Here is a 15,036-nt window from a genome sequence, read left to right as displayed (position 1 = left end):
TAGGATTGTTTTTAAAATTGGACCAAAAAAGTGCAAGTGCTACAAAAGTAATTTCGGACTGGAGCGATTTTCAGTTTATTGCATCAATGTAATAGTTGGAATGCTGAATCAAAGGGAAGTATTTTCATTCCATGGCAAAAGCTTTGTGAAGAAGTTTCAGCTAAACTAAACAGCTGACCTTTAGGGCAGCTGGCCTTAAGGGCCGCTACAGAAAATCCTTGCAGATATTTGCAGGTTTTGTCTGCTGATCACAGCAGCACACTATTAATGTCAGCTGCTATGTCTTGGTGCTTCTTTGCAAGGCAACTGCTCAAGCAAGGATTTGCAACTAGAAAGTTCAATACAGACTGCATAAAAACCCCCCAAATAACCCACACCATCCAAAAGCTGAAGAATGACCATCTCTATGGCAACTAAAGCACTTGGCACACTCATGCCTCACGTAAATTGGCACAATTTTACAAATGAAGTTAGCATAATCCAGGTTAAAGTAATGCGAGTAAAGTATCTAGAGACCAAACAGAGTATTTCAGGTGTTAGGACTCAAATCATCATCTATTACTAATTGTTATTGCATAGTGGAAGACTACAGACAGCACAGCACTACGGGCTGAAGAGGCACCAGTGGCTGGCTGTAGTTGCGTATCCCAGCATGGTGCTAGGGTGGTCAGGTGCCAGGTTGATTACCCATCAAAGCCAACACCCACTGTAGTGCTGGGTAGGGCCGAATAGGAAATTACACCTTCACCTCTTGTGTAACTTCACCCTCAGGTTGTGTATTGTTATGCAGCTGAGTGGGCAGACTTTACAGTTGTTGGCTCTGGTGCTTGTCTGATTACAAGATAAGATGATACAATTCACTCACCCAAGCCAACAAAGGAGCATGGACTCTTCACCCCTTAATTCTCCTACTAGTTGAAGTTAACATCAGTGTCTTGTCAGGAGAGTTGTTGGCATGCTTTCAGATGTGCCTTGGCAAATATGCAGGCAAGTACTAACTTGGTAAATAGTTTACTTGCTAAAAAAAACCCAAAATCCTGAGGATCTTTACTTGGAAGCCACTGCTTCCACAAATACAGCATAGAACCATAGAATCATCTAGGTTGGAAGAGACCCTTAAGATCATCAAGTCTAACCATCCATCCAGCACTATCATTGCAACCCCTGAGCCATTAAACCTTATCACCCAGTACCAGATCCAGACACTTTTAGACCACCTCCAGGGATGGTGACTCCACCATCCAGGCAACTTATTCCAATGTCTGACAATACTAACAGTGAAAAAGAAATTCTAATATCTAATCTGAATCTCCTCTGTCTGAGCTTTAGGCCGTCTCCTGTTGTCCTCTCACTGCAGGCACAGCAGGAGAGCCCAAAGCCCTCCCCACTACAGCCTCCTTTCAGGGAGCTGTAGAGAGCAGGGAGGTCCCTCCTGAGCCTTCTCCAGGCTGAACAAACCCAGCTCCCTCAGCTGTTCCTCACAGGACATGTTTTCTGGACCACTCATTAGCCTTGTTGCCCCTCCCTGGACATGTGCCAATATCTCCATGTCCTCTTTAAAGTGAGGGCCCAGAACTGGACACAGCAGTTGAGCTGCAGCTGCACTAGTGCAGGAGGATCATCACTTCCCCAGTCTTATTGGTTACACTAATGCTGACACAGGCCAGGGTGCCACTGGCCTTCTTGGCCACCTGGCACTCACTGGCTCATGTTGAGCTGCTGTTGACCAGCATCCCCAGGTCCTTTTCAGACAGCTTTCTAGCCACTCTGCCCCAGCCTGTAGTGCTGCCCAGGGTTAGTGTGGCCAAAGTACAGGACCCAGCACTTGGTCCTGCTGAACCTCATACCACTGGCCCTACCCATCAATCCAGGCCCTTCTGCAGAGCCTTCCTACCCCCTCCAGCAGATAAACATGCCAACCCAACTCGATGTTATTTGCAAATTTGCCAATAATAGACTAAATGCCCTCATCTAGATCATGCCACAAAGAAATTTCAGCCTCTTTGTTCTCCACTAATTCTCACTATTGATACTTCATTTAGAGATTCATTAGAAAAGCAACTACCATAATTCTTAAGATTTCTAGTTCTTTTACTTTAGGATAAGCTCTGACCAATTTTAAACCCTTGCATTCAAGTAAACACTGCTTAGAGTTCTTCTATACAGAAACACATAATATGTGGTCAGTGCCTGTGAAGAAGGCCAGCAGCAGCAACATTTAATCCAGTTACTCACACTACAGAGCAAGCCTGACCTACCACACCATCACGGAGTACTTCATGAACAACCTAACACTTCTGAGACAATCAAGCAGCAGAGTGTCTTTCAGAAGGCTGTCACCTAATAGTGTTCCATGCAGGTTTTAGTGCATAAGCTTCTTACAAGATTATTACCTAATTTGTGGTCCTGAAGTTACATACCACAGCTGATAGCTATTTTTGAGTGTACTTTTCAATAAATCTCCATGAACCAGATGAATGCATTCAATAGTTTATTTATAATTGTAAAGCACAGGTGTTACATACTTTGAGTAATTGCATATTTGTTAGAATCTTACCTACTCAGAAGACTGGTGTGTGTAAAGACAAGAAAGTCATGCTTAAATTTCCCCCCAGAAGTTTGTTGCTTTAGTATTTGTTCCCCTGTTCAGTAAAATTTCCACAGAAAGAGTGAGGAAATATAGACACAGAATAGCTACAGTTATTGAAGTGTATGAAGACAGTCCAACATCATCACACAGCCCCTGTAGAACTACTGAAGGTAGACCTGCCTAGTATTTAAAAGAACAAAGCCCAGACTAGGCAAGAGTTAGAGCAAACAGCCAATAAGCCAAGTTACAGGTTACTCAAGCCATTTGTATTTATGGCTTGTTATGAACAAGCAAATTGGTGCCAACTTCATCACATCATTCCAAAAGATATCAATGGGGTAAATATACACACACACATATTTTTAAAAAAGATACATGTATGTATATACATTTTTAAAATAAGGCATGTATTTATTTCAGGCTCTTAAAACATTTTTCCACACTCTTTTCCTATTAATACAGTATATGTTGCCATTTTATTGCTAGAGAAAGCATACCATCATTGCAAGCAGAAGAGCATAAACACTGGCTTTTGTCAACAGTCCAGTTCAGTTAATAAGGTTCAAGATATACATTCATACTATGGAAGAATGTTACTGTTACAGAAATGCAAAAGACCAGTTGAATTCTATTTAGATTGCACCAAATCATTCTCTCAACATAGTCTGTAGTTAACAGTATAGACTAAAAAGCAGAACAGCACCATTCTGGAGCAACAGAAAGAGTACCTGAAATACTACTTCCCCATCTCTACTTAGTTGTTTTATTAAAAAATACACAAGGGAAGGATGACAACACAACAGACTTCCTATTCTTCTCTAACAATGCTTTCTTCTGCAAGAAATGATGCAGGACTTTAGAACTCATCCAGGGGTAAATCCTAATATGAATGAATATGGACCCACCATTATCATTATGTAACTAATAATAGTTATTTTTTAGTGTGACTTACAAGGAGCACTCTCTAAGTTTTTTGTCAGCCTGCTTCAGGGAGATCCAGGTGTTTAACATGTTTGATCGCAGTTTGGCCCACACTAAATGGTTGTTTAACCCAAATATTTGGGCAGCAAACTGGGCAGCTCCTTCAGGTGACAGAGTAGTAGGACAGCTAAGACCTGCAGAGAAGAGAATGCCACTTACTAAAGCATAGTTTATAGTCAAACAAAACATTTTCTCTGAAGAGCAATTTAAGACAAGGCTTCTTTCAGCCTCCAGGAGCCACATGATCCAGTTTTAAAGCCAGTGAAGTGTCACTTGTTCCATTAGTGTTAACATGACTGCTTTGTGGTACTTCACACTAAAAGCCATCATGCAAATGACTCACTTATAAAGATGTAACAGTTTTCTGGGCCTTCACTCAAGTTACTAACAAAAATAATATAGGTAAAAATGCAGTGAATAAACAGTTAAGCATTGAGGTTTACCTACCCTGATTGTTGAGAAAGATACTATTTGATCTTTGATAATAAGGAAAATACATCAAAATCCAATTACTTAAATTCCCATTAATGTTATTTTCAATTTAAAAACAAAATGTTTAGCAAGGATAAGCCAAGGTTTACTTTTTAAAAGGATTATTCATATGTAATCTTTACTCTGTCTGTTGGGCTTTTTGCCATTAAGAAGTCAAAGACTGTATGTGACATATTTCCACAGACTTCACTTGGTACTGATCCAGCTGCTTTTCCAATGCTTTGCCCTGTGTGTGTACAGTAGAACAACCAACAACAAAAAAATAGAGCTTGATTAGAACAAGAGCATAAGTTGAAGATCATCTTACCACTGGGTAGTCTGAGAGAGGACCATACATCCTGAGTACCCCAGTCAGCTGAGAGTGGAGGGCAGTTGACAACTGGGTAAGCAGTGTTACCAGACATTACTGGCCCCAAACCATTGCTTCTGCCAGCTACTGCAACAAACACTGTTGGGATTCCATCTCCTGTGAGAAGGAAGACATTCAGAGATAAGCAATCTACCTTGTTCTCTACCACTTGCTTTCATGGGAGCTTTGAATTCACAACTGTGTTTGCAGTTATCTTTTCAATTCTATTACATGGGACTAATATTTTGTGTCCAACTTCCTCCTTTAATAGAAATATCTTCTAAGAAATCTTACATCCTTAAATCCCAGCGATGTTTACCACATACAGCTGAAAGTGGCATTTCTTACTCTGCCTCTGAGGGGACGTCTCTATCAGAGGAAGAGGTGCTGCTTAGCTTTATAGAGAACATAGCCATTAAACCTCTGACATCTGTTAACCTCTGGCACCTTAAATCTGAAACAGTTCACCTCTAAGTGTTTTAACTATGGTTACCACATTTGTAGTTTCACCAAGTAGAATGGTATGCATAGAATGTGTATACTCCCACAGAAATAAAATAATGCCTGAATGTCCTCAGCTAGGCTATAAACACTTTTGAAGAGATGTTAAGTCTTCTTGGCAAAGAGGGTAATTTAAAGCAAGCATCTTTTTCTCACAGTATTTTCTCATGGCATCTAAATTAATAAGCAAAAATGTTTTCATCAAACAGAAAAAACATTGTGGGAGCAACATCTGCCTAATGTAACACATGAGAATATTCAGTCAGCTAGAGAAAATGTTGTCCTGCCTTGTTTCAGAAATACTGGCATCACCAGCAGGCTACTACAATAAATCTATTAACATGATCAGGGCTTGGGCAAAGCAATTCTGACACTGGGATAAAAGCAGAGGTTAAACTTTGAGTAATGGAAGGTGTGGCAGCACAGTAAAACAATACATTACTCCAAAATTACTTAAAGCAGTCATGCTACCAGCAAGTGTGAAACACAATTTATTGTAACACAGCTTGGTGTTCTGTTTAACAAAAAATGGAAAAACCCCACATCCATCTTTTAAGTTGCCAAGTCATTGTGAAACATGATGCTGTGTCAATCCAAATCAGTATTTCTTGGCATTTACCTTCATATTCTGCTTTGATCCTCAAGGTTTCATCTGGCCCTTTGTGAGCAGAGGTCACTCTTAATTCACAAGGTATTCCAAAGGTTGCACATGCCTTTTTTATTTTTTCGCAGTGACTGAGGTCAGAAGAAGATCCCATTAACACCACAACTCTACCTTGGCTCTTTGTTTTTAGAAGCAACTAGAGAAAAGAGCGGAGAGAGAGAGGAGAAATAAAAGCAGTTAACAGGATTAAAGGCACAGTTATCAAAGTCTAGATGTGGTCTTCATAAAAACAGGTACCTCCACTCTTTCTGAAACCCATTCAAAGTTTCTCTTAACCATTTGCAGTGCTTCAGGAGTCACTTCTTTCAGGTCCCGGTAGGACTGAAAAAAGGAAAATAAAAGCATTGAAGTGTTGTGGTTTAACCCCAGCCAGCAGCCAAGCCCCACACAGCCTCTCACTCACTCCCCCACCAGAGATCAGGAACAGAATCTCAAAGGTAGAATTGAGAAAACTAATGGGTTGCAATAAAGACATTTTAACAGGCAAAGCAAAATAAGGAATTAATTCACTGCTTCCCATGGGCAGCAGGTTTCAGCCATCTCCAGGAGAGCAGGGCCACAGCACACAACTGACTTGGAAAGACAAACACCAACTCCAAACGTCTCCCCATAACCACTTCCTCTTTCCCCACACTTCATATACTGACACGATGTCACATGGTCTGTAATATCCCTTTGGTGAGTTGGGGTCACCTGTCCCAGCTGTGTCTCCTCCCAACCTCCCATGCACCCCCAGCTTCCTCTGGCAGTGTGGCAGTACCAAAAGCAGAAAAGGCCTTGGGGTCTGGATAAGCCCTGCTCAGCAATAACAAAAACATCTTTTTATTATCAACCTTGTGTTCAGTACAAATCCAAAACACAGCCCCATATCAGCCACTGTCAGGAAAAATAACCCTACCCCAGCCAAAACCAGCAGATGAAGTTAATGTGATTTGGGTACACAAAAGACTAATTTTGCTACCATAATTGGTAATAATAATTATTATTCCTCAAATGAAATATTTGCACAGTTTCTAACAACTCCAGGTATAAACAGCCTTCTACATTGCAATTTATGCCCATTTACAACACAAAAGACTTTCAGCCACAGGGGTATTAAGGTTTTGGAAGCTTTCCACAGGAAAAATTTAAGGAAAAACATACAACTTCTTTAAAATTGGATTTGTAATGACATGATTGCCTGCAGTAGCACTGTACCAACCTAGGTTCTACATGATATCACATACCTTATTTTAGGGAACTGTCAGAGCAATTAACTCAAGCAGGCTACTACATAATTCAGGTCAAGTAAACAACAGAGCAGTTTTTTTTCCCCATTTAAAATTAATACCCTTCCTGCCATGTACAGTTTGAAATCTTCCCATGGCCTACAACACTTCCTCTCCCAGGGTAGGTCACTCCTCTCAGCAACCATGACAAACTCCTGGCACCAGCATTCCCAAACCAGTTCTTTCATAACTGGTGATCTGGTAATTCAGAGATATTTGAGAAGTATAAATGCTCTAAGTTTAAATCTAGGACAAGTTCTGTTTTAAACTTGTTTGCAGGCCTCGTTATGTGGGCATAGTCTATTAGCAATGCTTTTGGAGGCAACATTATTGAATTCATGGTTAACCAAAATAAATAACAAAGAAAAGCACCTGTACTGCAACTCTCTTTTAAGTATCAACAGATCTCTACTAGTAGAAGATAATAATAATTAATATCTGAGTAAATTGGGAAACTCGGAGGCAGACCTGGGAACCAAAGCTTCTATTCTTCCCACCAATCTGTTATCAACTATTTTATCTGTGCAAGTCAGAAATCCTTATCATTCCTGGAAATGCCACACTTCATTATGATAGCTCCAGTCAGGTATTCCTGACTGTGCTGTTGGGTATTCCAGCTGAAGATATACAGACAGAGGATTTTTTTTCTACCATAAACCAGATAAACTATTTAATGAGAACAAGCTTGGACACGAGGGATCATACAAACTGCTCTGTAACAAAGGAAGACCACCTAGAAAAAGCCACTCTGAAAGCAGATATTAAACTGTAGGCTTTACATTCTTCATTCTTCTCCCCTGCTCACTTAGAAGGTAAAGATTGAAGCACCACCTGTTTGTCCTTTTGCTGGCTTCTGTCTCCTGCTGGCCACAGTCTCCATGAATCATTGTCAATAACATCAGCAAGAACTATTTCTTTTGTCAGCACATTAACACCAAATTCAATCTAAAAAGATAGTAAGAATCCTATTTTAGTAATTTTACAGTGTTATTTTTCCCTGTCATAACCAGGGTCATGAAAAATTAGATTCTTATACCTTCAGGTCTACAAGAGTGCAGTTTTGGGGCTGCCATGCTTTTTCCAGGATCTCAAAAATGGCTTGAGTAGAACGAGACATAATATCCACTTCAGTCTGGCCAATAGTAAGTCCAGCAAAACAGAATTTTGCTTCAATTATTTGCTCTTCAGACCACTGTGGATCATTATTAGCATCATCCTGTTAAGAAAATCAGAACAAATATATGATGCAATTTAAGCTTGCTAGAAGAGGAAAATAGCTATTAAAACATACAAGGTTTTTTATGTTGTTTTTTTTTTCTAGGTAACAAATACAGGCTTCAAACTAATATTTTATGATTAGTATTAAAAAAATTACGGTAACATTGAAAACACTTGCTGTAACACCTGACCATCTTCAAGAGTAACAGGGTATAGCACAAACACTTTAAATTGCAGTTCACCAGATATATCTTTCTGCACACATTCCCAAAGGAGTTCAGAATCCTAAATGACTAGCTAGCTACCTACCCTCACCATCCAACTACTGTTTAATTTCTTCAATACATCAACACATCTGTTTCAACTGATGCATTAAGTCTATGTCTAAAAAGCCCTTATACCTACATTTTTCTAATTTTCAGTATAGCTTGGCTTGTTTTTCTTTGATTGTACTGTAAGCCACTACTGTATGGACTTGGAACAAAACAGCTTTTGGACAAGAATGTAAGAAAACATTAGAATGGTAAAACTACTGATAGTGACAGGATTGGTCAGCCACTAGCACTATTTGATTTATCTATCAGCATTTTAAAGGAGATAATACAGAATTCTAGCCCTGCTTAAGTTTGATTAACATCATAGGAAGGGAAACTTACCTTGTAAAACATCTCAATTTTGGGTGGGTAAAACTTATATCCTTCTTTGACACCAGGGTTTCTCTTGAGGAAGGAGCCAGTAGCAATTCTTCTGCACACCCATTCAATTGGGATCATTTCACAGTGAGCTGCTATGAATGCTGTGTCACTCTGTTTCCTGACAAAAGCTGTTTTGATTCCTAAAGAAAAAGATGTCAGCTTAGTTTCATCAGTAAGTACACTCCACAGTTAAAACAGTAGTCACAAACATCTTTAATTTTAAGCACATCTGAATCTTGTTGTTCCCTGGACCTAAAGGATACACTAAATCGCTTCAGGGTATTTTAAGCCCACTCCAGCCTTGCAAAAGACAGTATCTTCCACAAGTCATTAGTTTTGCCAATTTTATCATACAACACTCACTTGTAACCCAGAAATCCTATTCTTGAAAATAATTTTTTTCACAGAGCCTTAAAAATTTAAATTTATCATTAACAATGCCTTTGTTTGTTAAAAAAAAAATAGCAGCAACCAAGTACCCAACTATGTTCTCTGGTGAAAGATCCATTATAGATCAAACAGTAATTGGAGCTTTTCAAAGGAGTAACAGAGCACAGCAGTCTTTACTACTTTGCTTAATAAAAGCAGATGGGGCAGAGAGAATGGCTTTGTCCTCCCTTTCACCACAAACCAAGTTATTTAGGACACTAGATCTTGGTGATTTATTAGGCAAAAGACAGATGCAGAAGAATGTGCACTCAAAACCTGCTGCAACAAGTCAACCTTCTTACATAATTGTAAGATGATGGACCCCATATTAAACAGGGACAGCCAACATGCAGATCAGCACCTTAAGTGCAAAATGGCTCTGTTTTCAGTTTTACTCTCAAGGAAAGTCCCACCTTTCTCCTCGACATGCAGATAGGTAAAACCTTACCGAAGGAAGGCCTTGTAAAATCATGGCTCAGGTCTGTTACTTTGGCTAAGTAGAAAAGGACTATGGGAATGTGACTCAGCTGACTTAGAGGTAAAAAAACCAAGTTATCTAACCATTGTGTGTTTACATCATGGGCTATGGTGGTTGTCTGAATTCTGTTTGTTATGATTTAAAACTATGTAGCTGATAATGGGCTAACTGCTTAAAAAGGCCTGGTTTTTGCAATAAAGCAGCTCTCCTTTGCAACTGCCTGGGGACTCTGCATCGCATACCTGACCAGGGCAAGACAACTGCCAAGCCCAGTCGGCATCTGCCAGAAACAGAAGGAAAGGAGCTGCACTCAGTCAAACCAAGCAGTTCTATTCCATTCCACTTCCAGAACATAAAGGAAGAAAAAAGTCTTCCCTGACTCTTCGAAGTTTGGTGCATTTCCTTCAAAGGCAGAATGACTTAAATAATCAAGTGCACAATAAGGCCCTGTCTGGTTCACTACTACATTTTTCATCATGCAGATGTGTGCTTTTGCTAGGCTGACATTAGGTCTATTATAAAAGGGAGAGAAACTTTAACAGAACTTTGTAAATCATCACCTCTGGAAGAGTAGGTAAAGAAGAGTTGCGCAAGGCAAACATACAAACACCCTCTATAATAAGGCATTCCCACTATCTGCATTTACACCACTGAAATAAGGAAACTGGAGAAGAACCCTCCAAAGTTCTTTTGTTGCTTTTAAATGCAGCTGCAGTTTACTCTGCATGTTTTTCCATGGCACCTGTGCAAGTTATGAGTACAAGCCACTCACGGATTTTTGAAAGGTCAACAGAATGGCTTCATGTTAAAAGTGCACATCTGTAGGCTATTATTTTGATTGTTATATCTTAACTGTTGCCATTCAAGAATTAGGCAAAAACATCTCACAAATTGCTCCTAAATGAAAATTAGAAGTTTTAATCAACTGCAAAAATAATCAAATACCTAGGAGGTTTCTTAGCAGTGTATGAACAACAGGCTTCTCAAGAAAGCCCATGACTCAGGATTACACTGAATTAGCATATGTGTAAGTAGTTCTTAAAATATGGGCTGAGACAAAGATATAACTTTGGAGAAACCATCTTTCTCTTCCCCATATGAAACCTGCTAGGACTTCATAGTTATCTATCACCATACCTTGTAACAGATACTAATTCCAGAGTAACTCAGCTGCTGCCTGAAGCAGTCTTTGGGTGAATGTTTCAAAGCACATAGAGCACACAGCTAAAAGGAATCTTAGCCAAGCTTACTAGTGCCTGTATTCTACTACTGTTAGCAGACTCACGACCAGCAGGAATTCTTCTTTGCAACTTGCCATCTACTCAGTCAAAGACACTTCAAAATGCTTTTTCAAAGCAAAGCTACTGGCTCCATTTCTGGAAACTTGCTACTACACTTACTTGAGTGATTTAAGTTATGTACTCCATGAAACTCTGCTAGCATCAGAAATGCTTTGAATCTTTTAAAGTAAAGATTAAGCTTCTGATACATTCAATACAGACTGATAAATGTATTTTGCAATCTGGTCCTCACAAGTGTTATGTGCAAAGCTTACAGGAAGTTTATACTGCTATAACACATAACTGAGGGAGGGAAAAGACACTCCGATTTTACGTTTCAACTTACATACAGCGATTTCACAATGCCAGGCATAGCGTGGTAGTACCACTAGCTAGACCTGTGTTCTATGCATGCAGATGTAGTAAAGCAAGGCAGATGCATCCAGCCCAGATTTACAGGTAAGGAGATGTAGGGTATGGAAGAACTGACAAAAGCAGAGGGGAGGGGATTAGAGGCGTGTCCAAACAAGCAGGAGAAACTATTGCAGTTATCTGCAACACTAGATTACTTCAGATACTCTCATGAACAAGTCGCTCATCCAGCTCTAAAGTACCAGAGAGAAAAGCACAATTAAAAGCTAATAAAAAGAGACTAAAAAAACCGCAAGAGCCTCAAGGCAGGTTAAACTCTCTTATAAAACAATACTGTTTCGTAATAATTTCTGGAACATACAAGCATACACACTCTGCTTTTAAAACACTGACCAGCTTCCTGAAGCAGCTGGAACACACAGCTTGTCGTTGTGTTCGAAATGGCAGCCTTCCCTTCCATTCGGTCCTTCCTGGCTGCATTTCCCGCCGTTATTTGGTCTTTTGACTGCATGAGAACACATCCTGGGATATCTGGCAGCTCGTACACTTCCTTCGTTTTACCTTCATTAACTTTTTTGCCAAGTTTCAGGTCTAGAGGAACAACAAAACAAAACACAAAAAGAGGGAAAAAAAAGTCACTTTTGCATCGCAAAGATTTGTTTACTTCCGCAAGCAGAGCCACCACCTTCTAGTCCATGGGGATCCAGCAGGAACCTGCGCTGCGGTCCCCGACCAGGAGGAGCTCTCCGAGCGCTGACCCACGGAGTGATGTGGTCACGTTTCCCCCCAAGGGAGGCCGACAGCCCCGCTAAGGCTCCGCCCGGCGCTCCCGGCGCCACGGGGGCCGCTCCGGCGGCGCCCCAGCCGCCCCCACCGTGCGGGCAGCCGGGACCTGCCGCCTGAGCGGGGCGGCCGAGAGCCCCGCCGCTTCTCTTTTTTTTCTTCTTCAAACTTCGGGGCAATCCCGGAGCTCGGCGGTACGAGCGGCGCGGGGAGGCTGCCGCCCCCAGCATCCTGCGCCTGGAGCTGCCCCCGCCACCTCTCCGCAGCCGTGCCCACGTACGAGCGATTACCCACGGAAAAATAAATAATAACCCCCCCCCCCAAAAAAAAAAAAAATCACTCATGAAAAAGTTGGCTCTCAAGTACCTATAGCCCAAGCCCGGTGGGGCATACCTATACCCCGGTGCTAAGCGAGCACCAGCCCCCGAGAGAGGCACCTCCGACCGACCGACCGACCGACCGACCGGCCAACCCACCCCCGACGACCGCCGGGTTACCTGATGCTGCGGGGGCCATGGCTGCGGCGGGAGCGGGCGCGGGCACCTAGGGCACAAGAGAGAGCCTGAGCGCACGCCGCAGGGCTCGGCGGCCGGGGTAAGAAGGGGCCGGCGGAAGGGGCGGGCAGCGCGGGCAGCGGGCCGCGACATCGCCCGCCAATCGCCGCCCTACGCCGCGGGGCGGCCCCGCCGAGCCCCCCGAGCCAACCCCGGAGGGCAGCATCACCCCCCCGCCCCGTGCAAACACAGCCCCGGCCCTCTGCCTGGCCAATGCCGGCGCCGAGCCGCGCCCGGGCCCCGGCCCCCCGCACGCTCACCCCGCGGGCAAACATCCCCTCGGCCTGGAGCGCCCCGCGGGGCGGCGGGCAGAGTGGAATGTAGGGGAGGCGGGGCCGGGAGAGGCGGTGGAGCGGGCCGGGGGTGCGGTGTCGCCCCCCCGTATGTAAATGAGGGCGGGAGGCGCCCGGCGGGCCACCGGGATCCCCGGGCGGAGCGGGGCTGTGGGCTGAGCGCGCCGCCGGCAGCAGCGCGCGGGAGCCGCTGGAGCGGGACCGGGACCGGGACCGGGAGCGGGAGCTGGAGCGGGGCCGCCGCGCCACCACGTGCTGCCCGCGCCATGGAGCTGGAGGAGCTGGGTATCCGGGAGGAGTGCGGCGTGTTCGGCTGCATCGCCTCCGGCGCGTGGCCCACGGAGCTGGACGTGCCCCACGTAATCACGCTGGGGCTGGTGGGGCTGCAGCACAGGTAAGAGGGGCGCGGGGCCGCGGTGTGCCCGGACGGGCCGCCCGGACGCGGCTCGGTGTCGGCCCGGGCCGCGGCGGCTGCTCGGGGCCGTGCGGCGGCACGTGCAGCCTGGAGGGCCTCGGGTCTCCGGCGGCGGGAGCGCTCTGGGACGGAGGGGAGCGCCCGGACCGGTCCCTTCCGCTCCGCCCCGGCAGCATCCCGGAGGCGAAGTGCAAGGAACACCCCTCCGCCTTCTGCCTCCCGGGCCGGTCCCGCCGAAGGAGACCTGTCGAACGCCTTTGGACCTCGGCTGCATCTCGTCTGAGTCGCATCCGCTCTCGCTGCCGGGCCCGCACCGCCGGCCCGGGCGTTCGCACGTCCCTGCGCGGAGCCCGCGGCGTGGCCGCGTCCCGGGCTGGGGGGATAAGCCCCGGGCTGGAGGGATGAGCCCCGAGCGGCAGGGGGAGTATGTCCCGAGGAGCAGGATGCGCCCGCCGCCCCGTCTCAGCCGCGCCGAGCCGTGACCTCCTGCCCTAGTCGCGGCGAGGCCCGGCCGTCATTCTCGAGATGTTCACCTTAAAGTGTAAATCACACAATCCGAGGCTACAGAAATCGAGCAGTTATTAAGCGTTTTTAGGCTCCTACTAGCGGTAGTTGTTTAGATTTATCATCATGATATAATAAAACTTCTACCTGACATATCTACGGCAATGTACAACAGACCTGATTCACTGTCAGCCACGTGGATTCAGAGCTACAGAATGAAGTTTGGGTTCTGCTTCCATTTAGTTGGTATTCAAAACAATAATGTTATGGACTGACATATACCAATAATTTTTTCAGTGGTGCCAGAAAGGGATATCGTCGTTGTGGGAACACACGCACAGGCTCATTTAGTACTACATGCTGAGCCTATTTGCTGTGGTTGATTTCACAGCTGGAAAAAGTGTGCTAAGTAAACACAGTCCTGACAGTCTAGGTAGGTGGGCTACCTAGGTAACCTGGGCATGGGTAAGTACACATGCACTGAATAGATAAAATACATTCTTTGTATTTCTTAGGTCACAGACATGCAAATGTTGCTCTGAAATTGGTTTTGGAGCAACAATAGGAAATCTTTACATGGAGATTTTCTCTTTATTACAGTAGAGAGTATACTTTTCCTGGTAAAATGCTGCATTCCTACTGACTCTCATATGCTAATAACTCTCTTTCAGCTGCAGGTATATATATTTGCCAGTGTCCACCAAAAATGTTTTTATTGGGAATGATGCAGCCGAAGTCCCAGGAACAAACCCATGGTTTTAATGTAAAATGAAACAATAGTGTCATTTTAGCTTGCATCATTCCAACCTCTGAAGAGGCTGGAAATAATCTTACCTTGTTTGTGCTTACAGTTACACTGGTAGACCTGGAGTATTTTAGGTGGAAATAAAATTATTGATGTATTTTCATTATTTTGCGTCTTATTATCTCAATTTTCACTGCAACCTTATTTCAACTTTGCAATATCCTTTGTTGTTTGTTTTTTTTTCTTTGATGGCCACTTGACAAATATATTTAATTTGCTTGAGCTCTTTAATATCAGATATCCCCTGTGGAGGACATGACTGTACACACCAATATTTATACTATGAGTGAAATTCATCATTCATTCGCAAATTGTACAGGAAGCTACACACATAGAGGCATATATGCACTATCACCAATTCTGAT

The 15,036-nt window shown here is 43.8% G+C and overlaps 2 protein-coding genes across 3 annotated transcripts in view; one reads left to right on the top strand and one right to left on the bottom strand.

Annotated features, from left to right (window-relative positions):
• Window positions 1–2,478: 2,478 nt before the first annotated feature.
• PAICS (phosphoribosylaminoimidazole carboxylase and phosphoribosylaminoimidazolesuccinocarboxamide synthase) overlaps window positions 2,479–15,036 on the bottom strand; it is a 39,543-nt gene continuing 26,985 nt past the window's right edge. Inside the window, exons 1-10 of one of the 2 annotated variants that reach the window (XM_021532878.4) lie at window positions 12,915–12,940; window positions 12,598–12,643; window positions 11,711–11,908; window positions 8,720–8,898; window positions 7,882–8,061; window positions 7,677–7,790; window positions 5,815–5,898; window positions 5,533–5,713; window positions 4,371–4,529; window positions 2,479–3,705 (exon numbers count right to left, since the gene is read on the bottom strand). In XM_021532878.4, the coding sequence (XP_021388553.1) occupies window positions 3,539–3,705; window positions 4,371–4,529; window positions 5,533–5,713; window positions 5,815–5,898; window positions 7,677–7,790; window positions 7,882–8,061; window positions 8,720–8,898; window positions 11,711–11,908; window positions 12,598–12,643; window positions 12,915–12,929 (1,323 nt within the window). In that variant the 5' untranslated portion in view covers window positions 12,930–12,940 and the 3' untranslated portion in view covers window positions 2,479–3,538. Of the gene's footprint in view, window positions 3,706–4,370; window positions 4,530–5,532; window positions 5,714–5,814; window positions 5,899–7,676; window positions 7,791–7,881; window positions 8,062–8,719; window positions 8,899–11,710; window positions 11,909–12,597; window positions 12,644–12,914; window positions 12,941–15,036 lie in introns of those variants that run through there. The other variant, XM_021532806.4, reaches the window with a different exon arrangement.
• Window positions 13,087–15,036, top strand: part of PPAT (phosphoribosyl pyrophosphate amidotransferase) — a 41,795-nt gene continuing 39,845 nt past the window's right edge. Inside the window, exon 1 of the mRNA XM_021532992.3 lies at window positions 13,087–13,341. Within this exon, the coding sequence (XP_021388667.1) occupies window positions 13,214–13,341 (128 nt within the window). The 5' untranslated portion in view covers window positions 13,087–13,213. The remainder of the gene's footprint in view (window positions 13,342–15,036) is intronic.

The sequence above is a fragment of the Lonchura striata genome, chromosome 4 (assembly GCF_050655825.1).
Source record: "Lonchura striata isolate lonStrDom1 chromosome 4, ASM5065582v1, whole genome shotgun sequence".
NCBI classification, from domain to species: Eukaryota; Metazoa; Chordata; class Aves; order Passeriformes; family Estrildidae; genus Lonchura; species Lonchura striata.
This window is presented reverse-complemented; position numbering and strand designations above follow the sequence as displayed.